This window comes from Phacochoerus africanus, chromosome 7, assembly GCF_016906955.1.
Source record: "Phacochoerus africanus isolate WHEZ1 chromosome 7, ROS_Pafr_v1, whole genome shotgun sequence".
NCBI lineage: Eukaryota > Metazoa > Chordata > Mammalia > Artiodactyla > Suidae > Phacochoerus > Phacochoerus africanus.
The window spans coordinates 26,760,480-26,785,946 of record NC_062550.1 but is presented as its reverse complement, the minus strand read 5'-3'; the positions used below and the strand labels follow the sequence as shown (position 1 = coordinate 26,785,946).

The 25,467-nt window shown below is 52.1% G+C and overlaps 1 protein-coding gene and 1 long non-coding RNA gene across 2 annotated transcripts; one reads left to right on the top strand and one right to left on the bottom strand.

Annotated features, from left to right (window-relative positions):
* The first annotated feature begins 234 nt into the window (after positions 1 to 234).
* Positions 235 to 25,162, top strand: CTDSP2 (CTD small phosphatase 2). Its single transcript, XM_047787074.1, has 8 exons — positions 235 to 799; positions 14,503 to 14,651; positions 17,446 to 17,484; positions 17,898 to 17,999; positions 18,629 to 18,685; positions 20,889 to 20,981; positions 21,125 to 21,310; positions 21,518 to 25,162. Exons 1-8 carry the CDS (start codon positions 736 to 738, stop codon positions 21,641 to 21,643), a joined length of 816 nt encoding a protein of 271 aa, XP_047643030.1. The 5' UTR covers positions 235 to 735; the 3' UTR covers positions 21,644 to 25,162.
* LOC125131023 (uncharacterized) lies at positions 19,814 to 21,584 on the bottom strand. Its single transcript, XR_007135844.1, has 2 exons — positions 21,498 to 21,584; positions 19,814 to 20,113 (listed from the first exon to the last, which is right to left on the bottom strand). It is a non-coding gene; the product is annotated as an uncharacterized LOC125131023 (long non-coding RNA).
* Positions 25,163 to 25,467: the final 305 nt, after the last annotated feature.

Below are 25,467 nucleotides of genomic sequence, written 5' to 3'. Positions count from 1 at the left end.
CCGAGGGGCCTGGGCGGCCGCAGCCAGGCGAGGGGGGGAGTGGCCAGGGGGCGTGGCCGTAGCGACTGGAATGTTGTTGGGTCCTCGGACCGCATAGTAAGGAGGGGCCACGCCCCTTTTCTCGGAGAGAGCCAATCGTAACGCCGGAGCTGTTTCAAGTCTCCCCCCGCCAGCCTGCCCGCCCGCCACCCCACCCCCCTCGGGGATTCGCTTTTTCCGTAACAAAATAGCAAAGCTCCGTATGTTCCGCAGCTCCGGCGGCTCACAGGTGGAGAGCCCTGGAGCCTAGGACCGTGCTCCTGAGTAGGAGGCTGTAGAAAGTCCGGGTCCAGAACCCGGAGGCGCGCGGGGGTGGGCGCTGCTGCCGCGGGTTGTTTATCTGGAGTACGGAGGGGAGGGGGGAGCCTGGAAACCGCCCCGTGTCCCATTTCCTCCTCTTGTTTTCGCTCCGGATTCTCCATGTTGGACCCAAACTGAGGAGCCCGGAGCTGCCGCCGGGGGATCGGGGCCGGGGGCACCCGGGGGAGCCGCTGCCGGGGCCGCCCGCTCTCGGTACAGGCCGCCTCCCTTCCCGGCCCAGGGAGGGAACAAGAGCAGGCATGTGAACAGCAGTGGGAGTCGGAGTCTCGGGAGCCGGAGCCGGAGCGGGCCCCCGCCCAGGCCCCCCAGCCCAGCACAAGCCTGTGCGCCCGCGCGTCCTCCCGCCCAGCCAGCCCGGGCCCGTGGGATTGTTAGATGGAACACGGCTCCATCATCACCCAGGCGCGGAGGGAAGACGCCCTGGTGCTCACCAAGCAAGGTAAGGGCAGCAACTTCCCAAAACTTTGCGTCGCCCCCAGGCGGGAAGGGGGCTAGCACAGCCCCGAACCCGAGTCGCGGCCCTGTCTTCTCTGGGCTCAGAGTGGGCGATTCCGACCAGACCCACTACTCCATCCGCCCCGGGTCTGGGTGAGCACTCAGACCCCTGTGAGGGTTGCGCGGGCCCGGGCTCCCAGCGGCGGAGGGGGAGGGGCGTCATCCGCGCAGCTGTCACCCTGTCCTGCACTCCCTCCCCCGCCCCGGGCAGAAAGACCAAGGGGTAAGCGCCTGAAGCGCGTGTCCACCCGCGGCGGTCCTCTCCAGAGTTGTGGGGGTGGGGTCGTCACTTTCCCACACCACAGCGCGCGACTGCCCCAGGACCGTGGGGAGGGGAGGGGGGCGGAGGGGTCCCGGGCGGTCCTGAGCTGGAATGGAGCCGAGACTAGAGTCCAGCGCTTCCCAGGCCCCACCTCCCCTCCTCCTCCCCCCCACCCCCGCCCAGCCCGAGGTCGTTTCGGCGGCGGGCGGTGACGGCGTCCGGCGGGACTTGGGACCAAGTTCACCGCCCGGAGGCGGGGGCGGCCGCGGTGGGGGAGGGGCCGAGCCCTGGCGGACCCAACCTGGCCGGCCGGCTGACCTGCGCTGGGCCCAGGACCTCGGCGCGCGGGGCTCTCGCTGGGCTGCCTCCTGCTGTTTCCTTTAAGCCAACGAGCGCGACCCCGAGGCCCGGCCGGAGCCCCTCCTTGCCCCGGTACGCTTCCCCCGGGCCGCCGCTGCACACACAGAGCCGCGTTTGTTTAGCCCGAGAACGGTGTCCCTGGTTACATAATTCGCCGGATGGCATCAGACCCGGCGTGTTTCTGAATCGCGCTGCGAAAAAGTGCGAGTTCTCCGTGGGCAGCGGCTCGCGGCCCCCGCCTTCCTGCGGGTCAGGTGGCGACACGAGGGGGATCGTAGGCCCTTTTTGGGGTGGGCTTGGGATCGGGATCAGGATGAGGCCGAGGCCTATGGGGGAGGGGGGCAGCAGGGAAAAGGTTGGGGTCCGAGGATGGGCTCTCTGAGTTTGGTCTCGGCCGAGGCCCCGAAACTCCCCCTCCCCCACGTTCCTCTTCGAGCCTTGAGGAATGTGTCTAAAATAGCAGGCAGAATTTCCGCGGAGAGTAAGGACTAGCGTCGTTTTGGGTTTTTTTTTTTTATTGGAGAACTTCCCGGACTGGGCCACCTGGCCTAAGGCTGGGGAGATCGCGCACTTGGGACAAAATTGGGAGTGTTCCAGCCCTTCCCTCGACCCCCTACAACAGGAGAAAAAGGGCCAGTACAGCAGTTGAACATATTGAGGCCTAGAGCCACGGTGTAGCCCCACAGCCCCCTACTTAGCAACATTAGTCAGCAGATCACTTATTTCTGGGGTTTGTTGTCCCAAGAAGCTCCCCTAACTTGTGTAGGGGCAAAGAAACCAGGCTGGTGGTTTCAGCCATTCCTTAATTCCCGTGGTGGAAGGGGCTGCAGTGGTGTGTGCTTCTTGCATCACTGGCCCTACTTTTAATAAGCTTTGCCTACCCAGAACCCAACCCCCGCCCCCAAGCCCCTGATTCCCTTCTCTCCTGGCTGCATACTAACCAGGCTGCAACTTCGCCCATCTGCTGGCTGCTCAGCCGTGTTGAGGACTGACGAGGGGAGGCTTTCTGTGTTTATAACTTCACTCCTGATTCTTCCCACTCTCTTCTTAACCTCATCCCAGGCAAGTGCTAGCCAGAAATGAAGAAATGTGGATGTGGAAAGATTCCAGAGGGGGCAGTGTTGATGAGAGGGGGAAGGAATAGCCCTGAGCTTCCCCACTCTGGTCCTTTCCTCCTCTAGGGGCTCAGGAGGTGCCTTCCCCTGCCCTCTCAAGGACCACACCAGGAGTGAGGGAGAGTTGGACTGCTGCAGGGACAGCTTACAAATCAGAGCTGAAAGTTTCATCTACCAGGGCAAGTGGCAGGGAACAGAATAGATGACAACAGAAGGCAAGCAGCTGACTTCCTGACAGTGTTGGTTGGATTTTCTTGGAGTTAATGTTTTTTTGTTTTTTGTGTGGTTTTGTCCTTCAAACTTAATCCTCAAGGAATCGAAATTCTCAAACCTTCACTGGTGGGTCTCTCTCTCCCCATGTAATTTGACTGCATTCCAGAGAAGACATTCTTTCTGGGCTGCTTGGGCACCCAGAAAGCCAACTTTCTGAGTCCCTCATCACTTACACACAAATCCTGCATTTAAAACAAAAAGTGGAGGTGGGGAGCAGATGTTTTATTTACTCCTTTAGGAGTTCCATGCCCTTCCCTCTTCTCCACAGTGTCCCATCTCCAGGCTCTGCCTCCCTTTGGAGAAAGGGGAAGGAGGATTGAGGCTGTTGATTAATCAGTAAATTTCTAGAAAAATACAAATTGCTCCTAGCTTGGGTAGTCTTTTTAGTGAAGTTGTTTGCCATTGCAGGTTTGTTTGTTTGTTTTCCCCCCCTTTCTTTTTTTAGCATTCTGTTCTCCGAGCTTTAAGCTTGGCTGGGTGTGTTGATGATTCAAAAGTAATTACAGTATGGGAAGTAGAACAAAGTTGCTGAAAGCATTGATGATAAAAGGACCAAAATTGGATCATCTTCCCAGACAGATGGATGAAATGGCTTCCTCGTACAGCAAAGACAGGGTTGTATGTAATATCCAAAGTAAAAAAGAAAAGTTAATATCAGCTTGGCCAGAAAATGGCCATTTATTGCAGCCCCCTATGAGGGTGTTACCCCATTGCTGGGAGATTGTGCCTTGGCTTTGAGGTTAGATGGGGAGAAGCCAAGGAATCAAACCCACACTAACCTCCCATTGTAAAACAAGAGGTTGAAGGCATTCTTTTCCAGAGCCCGAGTGACCCACAGCCCCTTTAGGGGAGTTGGGACCTTTTTTACTTTGTTTTGTGAGACCTCACACCCCTTCCTTTCGGGGAGTGGATGATGCTGCCTTTGGTTGTCTCTTCATACACGGAACTGAACAACAGGTTCTGGTCACTGACCATCCCTGAGGATTAGGATGGTGGCAGGTTTTTCTAGCTCTTACTTTCTCTCCATCAGGGAGAAATGTTGCCTTATCCTCTCATGTAAAAGCTCAGACACCTTTCACTTGAAAAGTTGTAGCTAAACCCTTAACTTGAAAAGCTTAGACCAAGACTCAGTGTCTCTGGGGCCTCCTTCATTCCTTAGCTTGCTCTGTGTGCGTCCAGGGGTTGTGTTCATAGCTGGCTTCTCCAGCCCCACTGGTTCCTCTTCCCTCCTTGCCCAGTCTCAGCCTTGGCTCCTGTGTGGCTGCTGAGGCTCGCTGCTGTATCTCCTTTGGGATTGTTCCCCCATCTTGGAGTGAGGAAGGCTTAAGCCTGGTGGTGACTTAAGCTTGTGTTTGCTCTCTCCTAAAGGAACCTAGGGAGCCCTGCTAACTCAGCAACAAGATTTGAAAATGCCCACCACCCCGGGGCTAGGAGTTTGCAGTTCTGCTGCTGAGTTTGACTTGCAGAGCTTATAATGGAGCCGGACTCAGAAATTGCTTTGAAAAAACCCCTCTAGAGACAGCAGAGGTGGTGGTGTCCTTGACTCCTATCTCCCCCTTCTCAACTATAGGGGGTCTTAAAGAAACTGAGTGGAGGAGAGGTCCCTTTCATCCTCTTGGTGGGACCTCCCAAATCCCTTATGATCACAGACTTTGTTAAAATGGTAAATACGATAGAAGGCGCATTTCTAGTCAAGGTGAGTTGATGCTTTCAGCCTGTCTATGTAGAGTTAATACTTGTGTTTGTGGCTAAGCATGGGAAAGAAAGACAACATGTATTTATAGGCAAATACATATCCTTTCCTCTTCTCAACTCTCTTCCTCCTAGCATTTGGGTAAGTTGGGTTATTGTCTTTTATCCATCTTGGGAAAGTTCGTCTCTAGGGATGGTAGTGGGGAGGCAGAGACTGCAGTTAAAGCATTCATAAGAATTGCTCCCGGAGCAAAATTGGTTGCTTCAGGCCTGGATGCGCATCCCTGCTTCCCCCCTTTTCATAGTGAGACTTAACAAATCACTTTTTGTATTCTGAATGACTTAATCTTTAAAATAGGGGTATTGGTCTCTACACTTCCATAATGCTGGGTACTCAGTAGATAATCGATCATTTCTTTTTTAGATAGCTAGACCACCACTCTGGCTCTCCTCCATTCTCCACGGACACAGTACAAACAGCACACAGTCATGTGGGTTTTATTGTTAAAGACAGGTGGCCAGGGGTCAGAGGGCACACTGATGTGTGGTTTAGGCCTTCTGGAAGGATCAAACTCTGAGGCTTACAAACGGCCTTGCTGCACAGACCCCTTCTTTGTGCCCCTGTGACATGGCATGGGATTTTATCTGCACTAGTGTGAGAGTAGCATGTGCCTTGAGGCTTTTGCCATTCTGCCTGGTGCCTGAACATTGGGGATGGGAGATGGCCAGGGAACCACACACCTTCTGTGAAGAGTCTCTGAAGTCTAAACCTTTTGCGCAGTTGCTCTGCCCCGCACAAGTGGATATAATGAAGACTTGAGACAACTGTGCGCTGCATTCTCTTATCCTCTGCATTTGCTTTGAGAATTAAGGGGGCCCAGGGAGATTCGTATTACTTTTAGGGAATTCTAGTTACAAGGGGAGAAAAAGAAACTGGATTTTTGAAGAGAAAGATATCCTTAAGCTATATCTTTGCTGCCGTGGTTTTGGGGTACAACCTGAGAAAGCACAAAAGCGGCATTAAACTGCTGTTCTCCCTGTGTCAGGCTGGCCAGCTCAGGAAGCACAGAATTAACTCACTTTTCTTGGGGACGTGGAATTGGGTGTGGCCCTGTCATGATTCCCTCACTCCTCTGAAATGGAAGAATAGTTTTCAGCTGGGATGCAGATGAGTGTTTTAGCATGCAAATCTTATGAAGAAATTCAAAAATCCAAACGGAGAAGGTGACTTAGAACTGGAAGCCTCTGTGGACCAGAGGCCAACTAGAACAGAGTTTCTTTGTCTGGCAAAGTGCCTGGTGCTTCAGGTCTGAGTGTGCCTGTACCAGGTCTGTTATTGGGTACCCTGAGCACATGGCCTCCTGGGCAGGAGGTACAAGTATGTTCTGTTTTATTTGTCAGCTATTCTAGGGGTTAGCCTTGAACCTGATCTCTCAGTGGATCTGCTGACATTTTCCTTCCCTTTCCAGGTGCCCCTAGTCCTCCCCTCCTACCCACCCTTCACCCCAAATCAGACTTTGCTCTTATTTACTCTTTTTATTCAATACCTTCTTTTTGTCTCTTGACATATGAATAGTGTCTGCATTCTGTAGAATTTGCTCTTTCCCACCAGCACAGCTCTCAGGGGACAAATGTGGCCCTAACCCCAGTGAGAGCCCAGCAGATTCATGGGAAAGCTAAAAGCACATACCACAGGTGTGCGGAAGCGCCTTCCCAGGACTGTGGATCCTGGCTCTTCTATCTCCATAGCAGAACAGGGCTAGGGCCCCTCCATCCCAGGAGTAGGGATCTGCAGGAAGAGACAGCGGGCTTGGGTCTTTTGACTCTTGAGAGTAGAGCAAGTGCCCCTAGGAAGGAGAATCAGACTCTGGGGCACAAGTCCCCTGAGGCAGAGACACTGAACCAGTGAGATGTGGTAGGGAAAAAGGGCCAGGGGGACTCTGGCTGAAATCACCCTCCAGTCCTGGAAGGGTTAGTCAAGGACCACTGGCAGCCTTTAGACATCGGCTCTCAGCCAGGGACATGCATCAGAATCTCCTGTGACACTTACTAAAAATACAGGCCCCACCTGGGTCCGACTGAATCAGAGCATGAGCAGGTGGGCCGGGTATACGTGTGTTCCAAATGCTCCCTGTGATTCTGACAGGTGTCCCTGGAGAAGAGCCAGATGAGCACAGCAGTGGCCCCAACTGCCTGTTTAGCCCTGAGCAGAAAGAGTCCCTGGAGGGATCCAGTTTTGCTGTTTGTTGAAGATCTTATGGCCCCTAAAGGGGAGTCCAAAAGTTTTATGAGTGTCGGTGGACAGAGTAATGATCCCCTCTTATCAGTAATGATCACAGATGATATTTATAGAGCACTTACCTGGGACAGGTACTATCCTAGCATTTTATATCTAGTATCTCACTTAAGCCTCCCAGTGACCTTGAGAGATGGCAGTGATCCCTACTTGTCAGGTAAGGTAAACCTCCACTGAGAAACCCCAAGCACCTTGTCCATGGGAACATGGCTGGTTCCTGTCAGCCAGGGCTGGCTCAGAGTCAAGCCTAAACCTGACCTGCACTGCCTCGCATTTGCATTGTGCATTCCATCTGTTCAAGCTTCAGATGACTGGAAACCAGCTTGTAAGGGATCATGCAGTGTAGATCTTTCCTGACTGGCCTGCAAGGAAATTGAATGCAGAGTGGTATAGCGCCTTAGGTAAGATCACCACGCTATTTGAGAGGCTGAAGCTGGTGGGGCAAGAGCCAGATTTCCTGACGTCCAGCTCAGTACTCTCTCGGTGGACACACCTATACTGGTGGGCTGGTCCCTGGTGCAGCCTGGGATGTGGGAGGAGCAGGTGAATAACCCTGAAGGTGGAACAGACTCCTTGGCAGACTCCCAGCCCTTCTGCAGAGGCCAGCTATGAGAGGAAGGAAGGAAGGAACTGGTTGGCTAACCTCAATGAATATGTGTATGTGTGTGTGTGTGATTGACGGATTGCTTTTGGTGGAGTCCCGGGAAAGGCCATTTCCCAGGGTTGGCCCTACTCCTACCTCTGTGTGACCTCTCGGATGGGAAGAAATCTCTGTGGTCTCTTTCACTGTGAACTTTTTGAGGTTGAGATTGAGATAAGGGTGTGGAAGTGCTTTGTACCAGATGACCAGCAGCCAAGACTTTCTGAGCATTTTACTAGGGCCAGGACACATCCTGAGTGTAATTCTCCAGCTATATGAAATAGGAAGTGTTAGTCTTCCCATTTTAGAGATGGAGAAAGTGAGGTCCAGGGCCACATAGCTTGTACCTGGCAGAGCCAGGATTTAAGCCCAAGTCCATGGCGCCTATGTAACCACTGTGTTGTTCACTGGTCAGAGGAGAGACGGTTGAGGGCCCCTTGCTTTGTCCTGGGCCTTTGTTCCTCTTTTTCTGTCTCACGCTCATGAAGATGTCATCTAAAGCAGGTTCCATAGCTGGAGGGGAAGGAGGCAGTAGGTTCTTCAAGTTCTTCACCAAATCCAAGCATTCTAGAAATCATACAAAGAGCCAAGATAGGGGCTGAAACAGACACTAAGAGGGTGCTTGTGTCCTGTTGGCAAGTTTCTTTTAGCCTCCCAGCTTCCCATAAGAGCTTGCTCAGCACCTCCTTAGGGGGAGAGGAGGCTTGAGGTAGGTAAGTGTGGCTCCCAGTCTCCCACAATGACATCTCTGCTGAAGCGGGCACTGCATACAATAAAAGAGGGGTAGGGTCCAGCCCTTTGGGTTTTCCTGGATGGCATCTCAGTTCCATCCCTGCTGCTGCTGTGGGTCATCACATCACTTCCTGACATCCACCAAGAGCACTCTGCCAAGGGGCTGGGGGCTGAGCCTGCTGCTGACACTTCTGTTAGGAAATTGCTCTGGTCCAGGACCCGTTGCTTCTTCTGGAAACTCTTACCACAACCCCAGTATGTTTTAAGGTATGTTAGAGCTACCCAGCAGGGTGTTTAGCCAGTAACTTTTAAAGGCTGATTCTGAAATTGACAGAGTATCTTGATCCTGTTTCCAGAAGTCTCCTGCTCCCAAAACTGAGTCCTTATGTTGAGAAAGGAGCAGGGAAAAGGCAGGCAAGGTAGCAGGTGAACTGGGTCCCCCTACTCTCACCCCACAGTTGGCATCACAGACCCAGGACTGAGAGAAGTCCTCCTTAGTCCTCCCTTAGCCTGGGGAAGGGGAATTCATGGAAAAGGCTGCTTAGATAGGACAGCCTGGTTGCTGGCCTCGGGGAGGGCACTGGTGTAGATAGAACATGCTGGTGTGAGCCAAACAGCATGGCTTAAACTACTTTTTTTTTCTTTTCCATTTTTTTTGAGGGGGGGGGGCTGCCCCCACAGCATGTGGAAGTGCCCTGAGCCAGGGATCGAACCTGTCCCACAACGGTGACCCCAGCCAGAGCAGTGACAATGCCAGATCCTTAACATACTGAGCCACTGGGGAGCTCCTAAAACTACTATTTAAAAGTCTCTGTCATCAGCTTCACAGCTGCTCTTTGGAACTTTGGGAACTGGTGCTGAGCTAGGTGAGGCCCTCCTGCCTTGTCACCTGAAGAGAGCAGTGTCAGCAGGTGAGCACTGTGGAAACTGGTACACCCTCCCTATTGTTTCCAGTCTTTTCTGTGTGGGAGATGTCTAGGCATCTCTTACCTTCTTGTTCCCCTGCCAGCTCACCTGATGGTCTAAGAGCCCTTCCGTCCACCTGGCACTCGAGGGCCAGTCTTTAGCCAAGGCACGGATGCCCCTTACCGAGGACCTGGGAAGACTCCTCTCCATGGGGAGCCCCACTCAGATGCATCTTGGCTGCAAGGCCCAGGCAGCCGGCCAAGAAAGGCCGGAAATGCTCCAAATACTCTCCTTCCTCCAATAGCTAAGGGGAGGGAGGCCCCTCCGAGAGGCCATTTTATAGTGATAGCCAGGCTAAATCCTTTGCTGTGGGGGGATAAGAGATGGTGGAGAAGCAAGTACTTTTGAGGGATGAACCAAGAAAGCATCCTTCTACATGAATGGGCTTGTTAAAATCCGACAGCCAAAGAGTTTGCCTTCTGCAAAATCCCAGGTGGATGTGTGAGGAGTTTCTTTGCTGGGACAGGAAGGTATGTTGTTGGCAATGGTGATATCTGAACCTGACCTTCAGAAGATGGTTAAAAATAGTGTTGTCCTGGCAGAGCCAGTCTTCACCTGCACATGCGCGCGCATGTGTGTGTACACACACTTGCATGTATGTGCACAAGCTTCTTAAGAGGCAGAGGTAAACAGGCAAATAGTGTCCCCACCTGGTGCTTCTTGAGGGCAGTGGTGGTGGACATAGGGGAGAGGGCATTGTGTGTCGAAGGGAACAGCCTCCCCTGCTTTCCTGTTATTTGCAGATACCAGCCAGGGAGACTGTAACTAGAAAACAACTTTTGTAGTGAGTTTGGGAGAAAGTGTAGGGGTAGTTTTGACTTTTCGAAGTCTGCTCATGATTGGAGTGCCTCTGGCACCTTTCTCTTCTTTTCTTGAGCTTCAGCCACATGCTAGGGGTGAGAGAGCTCCTGATCTCCTGTTCCTTCCCTCCTGGAATGGGGTCCATAGTGTTGCCAAGGAGTGGTCTCCTCCCCTTAGATAGCTTACTGTAACAAGTGCGGCATTTAGCGTTAGTCCACACAGCGCATTGCTGTGCTTAGTAAGTTTCGTTTGTCCTCTCAGTCAGGAGAGGGGTCTTGCTGTTAGCCCAGTTAATGGATGAGGAAACTTGGGTTCAAAGAGGCTGTGTGGCTAAGTCAGTAACTGGCAGAGCCTGGACCCCAGCCCAGATGATCCTGGGAGTGGAGGAGGGGTGATGCCTCTCGTGTCCCCCCTTCTCTTCACACCCTGCCCCAGTGAGAAGCTTCTCAGCAGTGAGCTGGAGGGGTTGCCTGGCTTCCCTGTTCTCAGCCACCTATGCACTTTCACAGACCCTGTTAGGTCTGTGCTCATCCTCTTTGACAATCAGCCCCAAACCAGATGTTTGGAGCAAGGAGAAGAGTGCACATTAGCAATTAGGAAGGAGAGAAGGGCTGGGTGTTCACAAAGTGCAGGAGGATTAAAGAGGAAGAACAGCAGCTGGTTATGGGGCTACATGGCACCCACTGGAGTCCTGCCCTCCCTCGTTGGAGAACTGTGCAATGCAGTTCTCACTGCCCTGTAAATCTTGCACCAGGAGAGCAGAGCCAGTGTCCCTTCCAGCCTGCACCTGGCTGTCAGGGACACAACGCTGAGTGCTGGCTGAAAAGAATCCTTTGAAAGACACTCTGACACGAGTCTCTGATCCCACTCTGCTATGTGTTTCCCCTCGCCCTTAAACCTGCTCAACACAGTGGATCTTGGACCAAAGCTCCTGGCTTCACCTCCTCCTCCCGCCTCATTGTTCTTTTGATCTCCTAGAGGTATCTGCTGGGCAGAGCGGGTGCAGGGCCGGGGAGGGGGTGCTGAAGTGGGCCCTGGAGTGTAGTCCCAGAGCCTTGTATTATTTTACCCCTTGCACCTTTCATGGACTGCCCAAGAGGACAGCAAAGAAGGGAGGCTGGACCCCAAACCGATGCTTTACAGCGCAGCCTAGGGAGGGGTAGAGCAAATACTTAAGAGATACCGAGAGTACCCCACCACCTCCCAGTTGTTGGAGGAGTAAACGCACATGATCCCACCCAAGTTGTTGGGGACCCTGTAGAGGAGTTGTTAAGAGCCCTGGCTCTGGATACAAATTCTGGCTCTGCTGTCTTACTTCCTCTGTAACCTTGAGCAGGTTCCTTAACCTCTCTGTGCCTCAGTTTCCCTTCTGTAAAATGGGGGGATTAGTGCCTACGAATGGGTTTGTAGTGAGGATTAAATGAAACGATGATGTCAAGTGTTCTAACACAGGCCTGGCCTATCATCAGTGCTCAGTAAACATGCCAGTGGCCTAGAAATACCAATTGGTTTGTCTCAGGTGCTCAGCCCCTTAGAGCCCAACTCATAAGGGTGCCTTTTCTGTTTCTGACTCCTCTGGGCAGTTGCAAACCAGTGAAGGGTTCCACAGGTTCTGGCTCTGCAGAAGTGACAAAGGTCCTGGAAGGCCCTGGAGTTATTCATTCAGCCAAAGCTACTGAGCACCTACTACTCAGCAGGCTGGAGGCCGATGAACATACCCAGCTGAGGCCATTGCAGGCCCTGCCAGGAGGCAGCCATGTTGGGGGCAGGCCAAGGAGGCTCTGATATGTTTTCAGTGGCAGTGCTTGTAAAGGTAAGGAGGACACACAGCCTGGAGAAGGGCTGAGGGCAGTAGGGCCTCATTAGGGGAGGGGATGGTGAGGGATGTTTGGGGTATTGACCTTGCTGTTGTGGTTCTGGGGTACCTTCCCCAGGCACTGCAGCTCTGCTCTGCTCTGCTCAGAGCGCCTGCCCCTGAGGTCAAGGCATTTGTGGTCTCTGAGGGCCAGGGGCTGCCTGGTCACATTGTCTTCTTGAGAAGACCCTCATCCCCTGCAGAGTCCAAACCCAGCTTAAGCAGCCCCCACCCCCTCCCCACCAAGCTCCCTGTCTGAGACTAAAGCGCTTCTGCCTGTTGGGCCTCCCGCAGTGGGCTCCGGCGAGTCCTCTCCGTGGCCCCAGCCAGCTGCCCCTTTCACCCCCCTGCCTCTCAGGATTACTCAGCCTTCACAGCGTCTGTCACTAAGATGCAGAGTGCGTTCATGATGGCCTCTCTTCAGGAAAAGCTTGGGCTGTATGGCCTTTTAAGAAAGGCTCAGTCCCCGGGGTTAAGCCTCTGATTGTGGTTCTGCGTGAAGAAACCATAAACCAAAGGAAAAGCAATGGTTCAGCTTTGGTCTTGGAGCTTTGTGTCAGCGTCTCCTTGAGTCCCTAGGCTTGGAATTGAATGTGGGCCATACAGGCAGGTGGAGAAGCTGTCCTTTCCCGCCAGTTTCTGCATAGATTATTCAGGGAAGAAAAAAGTCCAAGGACCCTCTCATCTTTCTGTTTTTAAGTGCTGGGCTCTGCTCTTGTCTGTCTTCTGGACTCAGGGCCCTTGGGCAAGTTCTCCAATGAAACTTCTTCCTTCAGGGCAAAATCCCAGTCTCTGGAAATCTTGTTTCCTCCACCAGGGCCTGAAACTTGAGACTGATATCCAGGTTTTTAGGCTAATTGTTGGGGAAGTCTGAACATTTTCTAAAAGGTTTCTAATGGTCTCTCCTCCCTGAGTGAAGGATCTGCGTGGAGGCGGGAGGAGGGGGTGGGGAGTGCTGGTCTTGACCTGCCAGGGGGCCCTCAACCTTTCTCTTGAGCCAGAGCTTAGTCCGTTGTCCGTTGTCCTGGGGCGGTGCTGACTGCCACTTGACTGGCGGTCAGCAGCCATTTCCTCACCCTTGGTTCTGGGGAACAGAGTTTGGTTTTTCTCTCCTTTCCAGGGGCTCAGGCAGCCTAGTAACTGGGTGTTAAATGGCTCTCCCATCACCTCTTCTGCAGGAGCCACCTCTGTGCAGGTGCAGTGTGTGCTGTAAGGACTGTGCCAAGGGAGTTTGGCCTTGCTTTGGGGGGGTGGGGGTACCACATTGCCACTTCTTTACTTTCTCAAACCCAGTAACAGTTCTCCTCAGGGCCACATTCTGTTGTCTTCACCACCACCCCACCCCCAAAGATAGGCATTTCCTGCGCTTATTTTCCTGCAGAGTAGAGTGGGGTAGATTTCATCCTAAGGCCAGTCTCCCACCCTGGCGCCAGGAGAGGAGACCTGTGGCTGAGGACCATTCTGGTAGCAGTTGTGTGGCGCCACCTCCTGGCCACAGTACCCATCCTGGCTTCCTACTCTTGCTCATCAACAGTTGCCAGTTCACCTAAAATAAAAGCTTGAAAAAGATACTCCAAAGTCCATTTCTGATTGATCCTGTAATGCCCATAGATTTTTTTTTTTTGGTCTTTTTGTCTTTCCAGGGCCACACTCACAGCATGTGGAGGTTCCTAGGTTAGGGGTCTAATTGGAGCTGTAGCCGCTGGCCTACGCCACAGCCACAGCAATGCCAGATTCAAGCTACATCTGCAAACTACAACACAACTCACAGCAACACTGGATCCTTAACCCACTGAGCAAGGCCAGGGATCAAACCCACAACCTCGTGGTTCCTAATCAGATTTGTTTCCGCTGTGCCACCACAGAAACTCTGCCCATAGCTTTTTGTATCATCTTGGCCTTTCTGGAGCTGCTTTTCCAAGTCTCCTATTAAAATGGCTTTGTATTTCCAAAACCCAAATTGTCAAGGTGGGACTTAGCAGCTGTAGCCTAGAAGCAGGGGCGTCAACTCAGAACCCAACACTGGAGGTGTGTGTCCCAAGAGTAATATGCCTTTGGTCTTTGAGGGAAAAGAGTGTTAAGGTGAGTGGCTGGAGTGGGGAGGACAAAAGGGTGTGAACGAAGCATGTAGCTTCTTCTTGGGGCTGAAGCTCTTCCATTTCCTAGTCTGTTTTAGTCTGGGCTCAGTGGTACCACTGATCCAGAATTGAAGAAAGCCGACTCCAGAACAAGACTGCAGCTCCACAAACTTGAAAGGGTCTAGCCTACTCCCTTCTCTAGAATGGATAGTGTTCTGGGAACTAGTGTTAGGGAGGATTTTTGTTTTTGTGAACTAATTGGAGGATTCCCTCAGTGTGCTACCAGAGTGGATTCTATACCTGGCCTGTTGTTCAGTGCCCCTCTCCCACCATGGAATAAAGAGCATATTTTCTGCAGCATATTTCCCAAACCAGGGACTGGAGATTCCTGCTGTTTCTGCTTTATAGAGAAAATGTTGGAATAAACAAGTACATTTCACCGTTGACTGTGTTTAGTTGTTCACCAATCATGTGCCATGTGCCCTGATAGAGCGTACAGACTAGTGGGGATATGGCACATGGGTACCTGTAGACAGATACCCTGTAGCTAATGCCTGTGTCATTCCCTCCACTCTAGGCCTGGTCTCCAAGTCCTCTCCTAAGAAGCCTCGTGGACGTAATATCTTCAAGGCCCTTTTCTGCTGTTTCGGAGCCCAGCATGTTGGCCAGTCCAGCTCCTCCACTGAGCTCTCCGCGTATAAGGAGGAAGCCAACACCATTGCTAAGGTAGCTTGATTCAGGCTGGTGTCATGCAAGGATGGGACTGCTAATGGGCAAGTGGGGGTCCCTACAACCACAGCAGTTGGGCAAGTCAGCCTTGGCTTGAGTCAGAAGATCTCTGGCCCAGAGGAGGCCCTTTTCTGTCCTTCCCATGGTCCATCTTCTTCCTATTGATTCCCATTTGTGTTGTTGGCCATCCAGATGTCCCTGTGGTTTCTGAGGGCCTCTTCGGTCCAGATCCTTCCAGGTTCTGGGAACTGTGCAGGTGCTTTGCACATGTTGTCTCATGTGACCCTCAGCAGTCCTGCAAGGAGAGTCACAGGATTCCCACTCACAGACATGGAAACTGAGACCCAGAAGGTTAATGAAGAGTTAATGGTTAATAAATGGTAGTACACGGAGTTCCCGTCGTGGCGCAGTGGTTAACGAATCCGACTAGGAACCATGAGGTTGCGGGTTCGGTCCCTGCCCTTGCTCAGAGGGTTAACGATCCGGCGTTGCCGTGAGCTGTGGTGTAGGTTGCAGACTCGGCTCGGATCCTGCGTTGCTGTGGCTCTGGCATAGGCTGGCAGCTACAGCTCCGATTAGACCCCTAGCCTGGGAACCTCCATATGCCGTGGGAGCGGCCCAAGAAATGGCAAAAAAAAAAAAAAGACAAAAATAAATAAATAAATGGTAGTACAGGAGTTTGAACTCAGATCTCTATGGCTGTAAGTCCTATGATTGTTGTGGGGTGGGGTTTTGATTTGTTTTGTTTAGACTCTGCAAAAAATCCTTCTAAGTTACTTGGCTTTCAAGGAACCAAAGAAGTGAAATTCTATCACACTCTTTTTTTCTCTTTTTTCTTTTTTGGCCACCCTGTGGCACATAGAGTTCCAGGCCAGGGATCAGATCTGAGCTGCAGTTACGGCCTATGCCACAACTGTGGCAATGCCAGGCCCTTGACCCACTGTGCCGGGCTGGGGATCGAACCTGTATCCCAGCGTTCCCAAGATGCCACCAATCCCATCATGCCACAGCAGCAACTCCAGAATTCTCTCACACTCTTGATACTCCTTCCAGCACTGTACCTATGAGAGACTTCTGGAAATGTGTGCATGTCTTTGATTCTCACAATGACCAAAAAATGCTCTGGCGTTTCAAAGGTGGAGACAGAAATCATTCTTTCCCCAATGCAACTGGTGGTACTCTCTAAAATACCAAGGGTTAGCTATCCTTCCTCTCTTTTAAAGCCAAGCTAAAGACATGCACATCAGTGAAAATCACTTCATTATCCAAAAGGAGGAAATGGTTAAATGAGGTATAACATGACAGTGTTATGGAGTTCCCGTCGTGGCGCAGTGGTTAACGAATCCGACTAGGAACCATGAAGTTGCGGGTTCGGTCCCTGCCCTTGCTCAGTGGGTTAAGGATCCGGCGTTGCCGTGAGCTGTGATGTAGGTTGCAGACGCGGCTCAGATCCCGTGTTGCTGTGGCTCTGGCGTAGGCCGGTGGCTGCAGCTCCGATTCGACCCCTAGCCTGGGAACCTCCATGTGCCGCGGGAGTGGCCCAAAGAAATAGCAAAAAGACAAAAACAAACAAACAAACAAAAAACATGACAGTGTTATTATTCCTCTGCATATAAGGAGGAAGCCAACACCATTGCTAAGGTAGCTGGATTCAGGCTGGTGTCATGCAAGGATGGAACCGCTGTGGGCAAGTGGGGGTCCCTACAACCACAGCAGTTGGGCAAGTCAGCCTTGGCTTGAGTCAGAAGATCTCTGGCCCAGAGGAGGCCAGAGAGGGGGGAAGGATTGTCTTTTTAGGGCCACACCCATGGCATATTAAAGTTCCCAGGCTAGGGGTTGAATCGGAGTTGTAGCTGCTGGCCTACGCCACAGAGAAACCAGAACCAAGCCATGTCTGTGACCTACACCACAGCTCATAGCAACGCCAGATCCTTAACCCACTGAGTATAGCAGGGGTTGAACCCCCATCCTCATGGATACTAGTCAGATTCTTAACCTGCAGAGCCACAACAGGAACTCCTGAACTAAGAGCTCACAATGATGTAAAAAAGTATTGAGTTACAACATTAAGTCAAAAAGCAAAATAAAAAATTATGTATCTTGGAGGGTGGGGAAGACTGCTAAAACAAGCTTGAAGGAAAGGCCCTAAGATGCCAACGTTATGTTTTTCTGAGTGCTAGGATATTAATTTTTCTTCGGGATTTTCATTAAGATCACTTATGTTTTATAACAGTAACATTTTCATTATTAGCAAAAGGTGGGAAACGCCTTTCTGATCTGTCTGCACTCCACCTCCCCTGACGTTTCAGGGCCCATAATATGGGTTCATGTTGGCCTACTTAGGTTTTGTAGGGGCTCAGCACCCACCCCATCCAATGTATCCTCCCAAGGAGGATGTAGAAAACACATTTAAAGAGAAGCCTGGTTTCTAGGACTAAACAAGAGGCTAAACACAGGGAGGAGTTCCAATTTGGTTCTGCCTCTGACTCTGCATCCCGCATCAGTTCCTGTTCCTCAGGGGAGCTGAGAAGCTGTGGCAGCTGAGAGCCAGGATGCTGCCTTCTCCCTCCTTCATAAGGCCTAGTGTGGAAAGGAGGCTTTGGTCTTTTCCTTTTCCTGCCTAGCTCTTAAGGAATGCCACTTTTGTCATATCAGGGCATTCTAGGATGCTGAGGTTTGGGTAAGAGAGTATCCGCCCACCATCCCCCTCCCCGCCCCCGCTTGAGTGGGCTTTAGACAGCTAGGAAAGGCTTTGCTGGGTTGGTGCTAACTGCCTCCTTTTCTCCCGCAGTCGGATCTGCTCCAGTGTCTCCAGTACCAGTTTTATCAGGTATGTGAATCTGACAGGATATGTGCTCAGAAGCCCCAAGACCCAGTGATCCCTGCTAATAACTGTATGCCACAATACCTTCAATTCCTCTGTCTGACTGGCTGCCCTGGGAAGGTACTTGTCCCAGATACTTGTTGATGGCCCAGAACATGCAAGGCATTGTTGAAGGGACAGCTAGCTGGCCTCCATCCCCAATATCCGGATCACTTCATGGTCCCAGTGGGAGGCTAAAGCGAGGAGCCAACTCTGTCTCTTCTTTCTCTACCTACTTGGCCTTTAAGTGTGCCTCTCTTGGGTTAAGGGGGGCAGGGGGGTGCCTTCCATCTCCTTGATGCGCCCAGCTCTTCCCAGAGTTCTGCTAAGAGAATTAGGCTTCCTTGGTGGCAGATTCAGCAGTCTGGCTCTGCTTTTAGATCCCAGGGACCTGCCTGCTCCCAGAGGTGACAGAGGAAGATCAAGGAAGAATCTGTGTGGTCATTGACTTGGATGAAACTCTTGTGCATAGCTCCTTTAAGGTAACTTGACATCTGGAGCCCTCCTACACCCATCTTGAGCTGTCTTGGGCACCTGACAGGCATGGTGGGCATGGGCAGGTGCATGAAGCGGTCTAAAATTGATGATGGAAAAGAGATCAGAAGGGGCAGGGCCAGCCTCTGGCATTTGGCCACACTGGCATCACAGATATCTGGAGAGCCCACTAGAGCATGTGGAGCCCCTGCTCTCCCCAGTCACTGCCAAAAGGCTTCAGCCGCACACCACACCCCACACAAGCCCCCCACCCTGCCCTGTCATGCAGCACAGGAGCCACCAGGGCTCTGTAGAGGGCCCCACAAGAGGGGTTGAGTTAGCCTGGTGCCATGCCCCTGTCCATTTTATCAGAATGTTGTTAACTAAGAAGGCCCAGAAACTCTCTCAGTTCAGGTATTATTTGGGGGTGGTAGTAAGTAGGGAGAACTAGAAGGAGTGTCACCCCCTAGAGTGGGGTTAGAACCATTTAGTGGGGTGGCACGAGCTTTCTGGAACCTCTGAGATCTGTCGCTCCTCACCCCTCCCAGGGGATGGGGCAGTGGCCATGGCAGGGACTGGGGTGTGGCCAGGCTTGTCCCTTTCCACGAGCTGACTCATTAACTCCTCTGCCTTCTAGCCGATCAACAACGCTGACTTCATAGTGCCTGTAGAGATCGAGGGGACCACTCACCAGGTGAGCTGCCTGCCAGGCCACGCCCAGCCCAGAGGCCCTGGGCTCGTCTGCCCCATGGGGCTTGCATCCCATCAGTTGTTCCTTCCCTGTAACTTCAGCGTCTCCATTTTAATCTGTACCTTTCACACTTGAGGCTTTTTCATCTTAAAAAATTCAACCCCTCATCCCCCTCTAGCTGTTACCTTTTTTCTCTCTGCAGCCAAGCTGTTTAAAATTAAATGTTATTTAATAATATAATAGCTATTGTTTCTCTCCCCCACCTCCACTGAATGTGGCCAGCATTGTTGTATGATTTAGTACATTTTCTCTAATCCTGAGGAATTGGTATTTCCACCTGTTCCAGGCAAGGAAGCGAGCACTAGCTTTTCTCTCCTCCCCTGCCCACCTCTTCCATCTAGCTGGTGAATTTCTTCCTCCCAAGCTCAGGCATCTCCTCCTCTATAAAGCTTTCTCTAATTGCCCTCCTCTTGGAGTCCCAACACTGGATTCTGCCACAATAACTGCTCCATATGCATCTCTCAAAGAGCACTTGAGGAGTTCCCGTTGTGGCCCCATGGAAACGAATCTGACTAGTATCCATGAGGACGAAGGTTCGATCCCTGGCCTCGCTCAGTAGGTTGACATGAGCTGAGGTGTGGGTTGAAGATGTGGCTCGGATCCAGTGTTGCTGTGGCTACGATGTAGGCTGCAGCTATAGCTCCGATTCAGCCCCTACCCTGGGAAACTGTGCTGCAGGTGCAACCTTAAAAAAAAAAAAAAAAAAGAGCACTTGAATCTAAGACTGGGCTCTGGCTTCATATAACCTGCTCAGGTTAAGGATCCTGTGGTGTTGATCATGAAGAATCATTTACTCCAATGCTTGCCCAGAGGCCTGCAAACTGGCCGGAGAGTCGGGGGCCATCAGGAACAATGTCCTGGTAATCCTGATGCTTGTTTGCATGTCCTGGTCAAACAGAAGAGTTACTGGTAGGGAAATGGGGTTTGAGGCTTCCGTGGGTGGTCAGCACTATCCCAGCAGAGATGCCCTGCCAGGCCCAGTGCCGGCCTCTGCACAGCAGCCCTTTATGCTCTGGTTGAGGGTATACAGATGTACAGAACCCACAGGGAAAAGAAAAAGGCACGACTTCAAACAGGCAAATTTCACAGTATATTTCGGTGAAACCTGGTTAACAAGGAGAGGTGTGAATAACAGAAAGGGATGAGATTAAAATGAGCGATGGGGGGAGTGTCTGTTTGCAGAAGGTGGGTTTTCTGCAAAGAATGATGAGAGGATGCCAAGTTGATGAATAGCCAGGAAGAGGGAAGGACTCCTTGAAGGTTGTGGTTCCTGCTGCAGAGCTGGGAGGGGTCTAGTGAATAGATGGCCAATCCAGGCCCCCTCCAGGAGGAGGGTCATGGCAGGCACGTGCTCTTTGAGCAGGGAGTGACCTGGATAAAAAGAAGGAATGGTTCTGGTAGCACCTGTGCAGACTGGATGAGAGGGGAACACCTGGTTGGAGATAGGGACGGAGCAGACAGCAGACCCACAAGGGACAGGCAGCCAGTGAACTTTCTAGGTCTTAATGTGCAAGGTTATGAAAGGTGGACGTAAGTGATGGGGTGGCTGGCAGGAGCAAGCACAAAATGGGTGGGGATCACTAGAGCAAGATGCTGCAGGGTGTCTGCAGCATCTTGGTGGTCATTGAGGGGAAAATGTCACTTTCCCCTGGTGCCTTTCAGAGCTCTGTGAGGACATGAGGTTTCAGGAAGTATCTGCGACCTTGCCTGATGGGGACTTGGACTGACTGTCCTGCCAGAGCCAAGGACAGGAAACACCCACAGAGGCTGTGGCTGGATTCAAGTAATCCAGGATAGGCTGTTTCCATCTGTGAGGCCTATTCTTGATTACTTGTTTCTGGAGGCAGCTAAATGGTTCACCGCCGGAAACAGAGATGGCTCCTGAGACATAGGTGTTTTGTGTTTCTTCCTGAGCTGGGTCAAGGTTGGGGCCACTGAGCCAGCAAAAGCCTGGTGAGGAGGTGATCCTAGTGCCCTAGTCTGTGGGGCAGAAGCCTTCCACCCAGGTGGTCCCAGAGGCTGGGGCATGAAAGTCTGCACAGAGTAAGGTCTGAACCTGCTTGCTGTGTAAGTGCTTCGGTAAGTGAGTGATGCTGTGATGATTCACCATAGGGATGCCTCCAACAAGCTCTCTGCCTTTCCTCAGGTGTATGTGCTCAAGAGGCCTTATGTGGATGAGTTCCTGAGACGAATGGGGGAACTCTTTGAATGTGTTCTCTTCACTGCCAGCCTGGCCAAGGTACCTGGGGGCAGGAGGGGAGTAAAGAACTGGGAGCAGGCGTGGCAGCTACAGGAGTGGTCCAGCAGCTCCTTGCTGGTCCACAGGATGCCAAAGGGAAACCAGAACTGCATCCAAACAAAAAGCATCTTCTCTTCTCGCAGTATGCCGACCCTGTGACAGATCTGCTGGACAGGTGTGGGGTATTCCGGGCCCGCCTGTTCCGTGAGTCCTGCGTGTTTCACCAGGGCTGCTATGTCAAGGACCTCAGCCGCCTGGGAAGGGACCTGAGGAAAACCCTCATTCTGGACAACTCGCCTGCTTCTTATATCTTCCACCCAGAGAATGCAGTGAGTGGCCCAGATAGGCCCACAGTGCAGGGATGGATCGGGAGTCCCTGCCTTGGGAGGGAGGAGGAGAGGGTGGTGGGAGCACGGGCTTGACCAGAGGAGCGTACCATCCCCGGGTGGATGCAGCCAGCCTCCGCGGGCTCTGGGGCAGGGGAGGGGAGAACTGGAATAGGTGGGGAAGACTTACACGACCTTTTCCTGCCCCAGGTGCCTGTGCAGTCTTGGTTTGATGACATGGCGGACACTGAGCTGCTGAACCTGATCCCAATCTTTGAGGAGCTGAGCGGAGCAGAGGATGTCTACACCAGCCTTGGGCAGCTGCGGGCCCCTTAGCTTTTTCCCTGCTGCCAAGCAACGGCCATCCCAGTAGGGGACTTTCCTACACTGTGCCTTTATGATCAGCCTGACAGAGTAGAAGCTGGAGCATCTCACCAGATGAGGCCTGGAAATAGAAGTGATTGGAAAGAGCTTTAGGACAGGTTAGATGCCAAGTGGGCAAGTACCAGACCAGCGATACCCAGAGCTGCCTGCTCCCTGAGACGGGTTCCCGAGGTTTATGTGTGCGTGTGTCTATGTGTGTGTGTCTTGCCTTGACCTGTGGTCCTGGGATATAAGTGTTTCAGGTTGGGGGAGAAGCTGAATGATCAAAACTCTTCCCAAGTTGGTCTCCTCTCCTGTCACGCTGAGCGCCATCACCCTCTGTAGGGATGAAGACTTGGAGGTCCTATTGCCAACCCCTTGGCCTCTCCTCAGTGTTGTAAGGCTTATGCCAAGGAGAAAGGAAGGGTCAGAGGCTGCCTTCAGGTGCCCCTGGCACACACCTTTCTGAAACCTTTCTCCAGCCAGCTGCTGCAGACAGAAAGAAGACATCTCTGGGAAGATGAAAGAAAGCTTGTTTCCAGAACTGGTAGCCCAAGCACTGCGCTTGTCTCCAGCCAAGGAGTGCCTGGCGCAGGCCCTTTCTATATCTCCCCAAGGCTTGGGCAGTGGGCCTGCCTTCCTCACCACCTAGCCATAGTCTTGAACCTGTGTGGAAGGAGGTCTTCTCCCTGTCCTGGAAGAGGACAGATAACTGGTTTCCGTTCTTTTGACTCTTTTAAAATTCTCTTTCTAAGTATGGCGTGTTGGGCCTGTTTGTTTCTTGCAATCCTGGGCCTGAGATGAATGTGGGAGGCCCTGGAGGTGCAGGGAAGACAAAAATCCGCGAAGCATGAATGTGTGTGTCCCTGAGTCTGCTCTTTAGGGATTCTCTGCTGGTGCTGGCACATGGGCTTTGTTCCCAAGTTTAGGAAGAGTGCTCTGGTCCCATCCTCCTGTCTCTCAGGCAGGGCTCTTTCCTCTTGTCTTCCCCCAGGGCCTGGCCTGGCTGAGCACACTCTTCATCCTTCCTGACTGTTGCTTTTTCTCCCGAGGGCCTCAGGCACTCCTGCATTTCCTGGGCTGAGGGGTAGGTGTTCTCAACGTTTAGTTTGCCAGCCTAACGCACATGCCTCCTGCTGATGGTAACAGGTGTGAGTGAGCCCTTCACACACCTGCGCTTTGTGTGTGTGTCTCCGCTCTCAGTTTCTTAATAGTGAATGCTGTTAAAAATAGGCACAAAATGGAAGTTTCCCCAGGATGGAAAACAAAAGGGGAAGTGCTCCTGTAATTGGGAGCACAGGGGGCCCCGCCAGAAGGACCCCCGCCTCAGCATCACTGCCTTAACCATGGCCTCCCCTCCCTCCCTCTGGGGTGGGAGGGAGTTCCTATCCCCATCTCTGTTTTCCCTGGAGGCAGGTGTCACAAAGCATCAGTAAACTGCTTCAGGTGCGAGAACACCACCCACTCAGGAGTGACCCCTGTTATCCTTTTCAATTTCCACCCACTAGCCAGTTTGCTTACACCACGTGGTGAGGCAGCAGCTTGGTGTTCTGACAGGCTAGCATCTTTCCCTGGCATTGTGACACCACCTCCCTTCCTTGTCCCAAGGTTGTGAAGCCTTGTCTTTACCTTTGGTGTCACATGAGTTGAACAGGGTCCGCAAAGCCCAGTGTGGTCATTTCCCCGACATCATTCCCTGGTGCCTGCGGGATCCTGCTGCACGCAGGTGGGGCCAGGGGTCTTGCCAAGAACAATGTCTCTGGAAGGAAAATGGGAGCTTCTGATTCGAAGGCCCTGGCAGCTAGGCCTCTCTCCCAAGCCACACCCTGAGGGTTAGCCCTTGGGCCAAATCATCTGCCATGGGGTCCAGCCAAGCTTTTCTGGCTAAATAAGCAATAAGAGGCTCTAAGCTGACTCAGTTCCTAGGACCCTTTCTGTCTTCCTTTGAGTCTCCTTGTCTCCAGGTGAAGGAAGAGCCTGTGCCACCTGCTTTCCTATTAGGCTTGTCCAAGTGTTCCAAGGGACTCATGCCCAGAGCCCAGGGTAATGTGGTGGGAATGTCCCCGCTGCTTCTGCATGAAGCCCTGCTCTACAGGCCTGGTTTCTGCCAGAACCCTGCCCTCTGCCCCCTGCACTTCCTCACCAGAAATGCCACATTCCCTCTCACTCCCTCCTCCCTTCCCCAGAGAAGCAGCTCAGCCAAATAAGTCTAAGCAGGGTCCATTCTTGTGGACCAGAGCCAGCCTGGAGTCATTAAGTGCTTTCTGGTCTCCAGTTTCAGCATGTGTTAGGGGCAGGAGGTGACTGCAAAACTTGTTCCGTAGAGGAATCAGGCCAGACTCAATTATGGAGGAGGGTGAGATTGAGAGGGAACCAGTTCACCCCAGGTTCTGTTCTGGGGTTTCCCACCAACTCTTCCTGTTTGAGGCTGGTCTCTGGGAAGCAGTAGGCCACCGTGCCTGGTCAGCCCCAAATCAAGCCATGCCAGGAATCTGCCCACCTGCCAGGTTCAGTTCTATAAGGTGCCTCTTCAGGGACACAGTGTGTCTCTCTGATTGGGCTTCTAAATCAAAAGCCTGATGTTCGTGTCCCTCTCATAGGGGGAGCTTTGGACACAGGACCAGTTTGGACAGGGTCAAGGAAGAGTTTCCACTCTGCACATTGTAGAGGGGACACTCTGTAGGCCCATGGGTCCCTTACTATAGAGGTTGAGTAAACTTGCCTTCAGTTAACCTGGGACCCCCTGTTTATTTCTCTTTTGCCTCCCAAAGATTTTGACCATTTTATAAGTGTATGAATTCACTCTGTTAACAGTGGCCTAGAAGCTTCTTTGTGCTAGAAGCATGGGTAATCTAAAGGCATTCCCGTGGAAATGGAGCTTGTTCTATTTTGCTACCCTTAACCCTGTTCCTGAGGCCTCACTCAGTAAGGCAACCCCCTTGGAAGGCTGTCCTGCATCCCAAGTCCCAGCCAGGTCAAGTGTCTGAGGAAGGTAAGCCTGTTTGCCCCTTCAGGTCCTCAGCTGGTTACTTACCACTGTTGTCCTTCAGTTACCTTTTTTGTAAAATGGGGTTTTAAGTTTTGTCCTTTTTTTTTTTTAATGCTGGTAAGTACTTGCATTCAAGCAGGGGAGGGGAAGCGGAGGTGTGGCCCCTACCCCATTCCTTTAATGCTGTGGGGACCTGCCTCTCGAGCTGACCCTTCTCTTTGAGCCCCAGGAACTTCTTTGCTTGTAGTTTCTCCAGCCTGACATGTCCCATGTCGTGCCACTTTCAAGATGCCGCTTGGAGGGTGGGGGAGATCTACTTCCCTCTGTGACTGGGCTATGGGGTTCTGACTACCTTGCTTACAGATTCATGGTTTGATAAATTTGTTGTATTCAAAAACTTGAAATATAGGACGCCATTAAGTGTCTGTTTATATTTTTGGAATATTTGTATTACTTACAATTAATTAATAAAGTGGGTTTAAAAAACCCATCCATGAATGAGAGCTGCCTCCTGATCCTGCTGTTGTTCATTTGGGCACTTAACCCCTTCTTCCCTCAAAAGCCCTCTGTGGTGACGAAGCCAGAGCGCCCAGGCTGGGAGGCCAGCTACGGACTCAGCATAGGGGTTGTGCTCCAGGTTACAGAAGTCTGGCTATGTTAGCTCTTCCCTGGCCTCCATGTGGAACCAAGCCCAGTGCCATCCAGGTGCTTAATAAGCATATGCTTGGGGTCTTAACTGACTTCTAGGGAGGAACCAGAAGCCCCAAGGGACTTGGATTCTTCTTTCTTCTGTGCTCCTCACTGATTT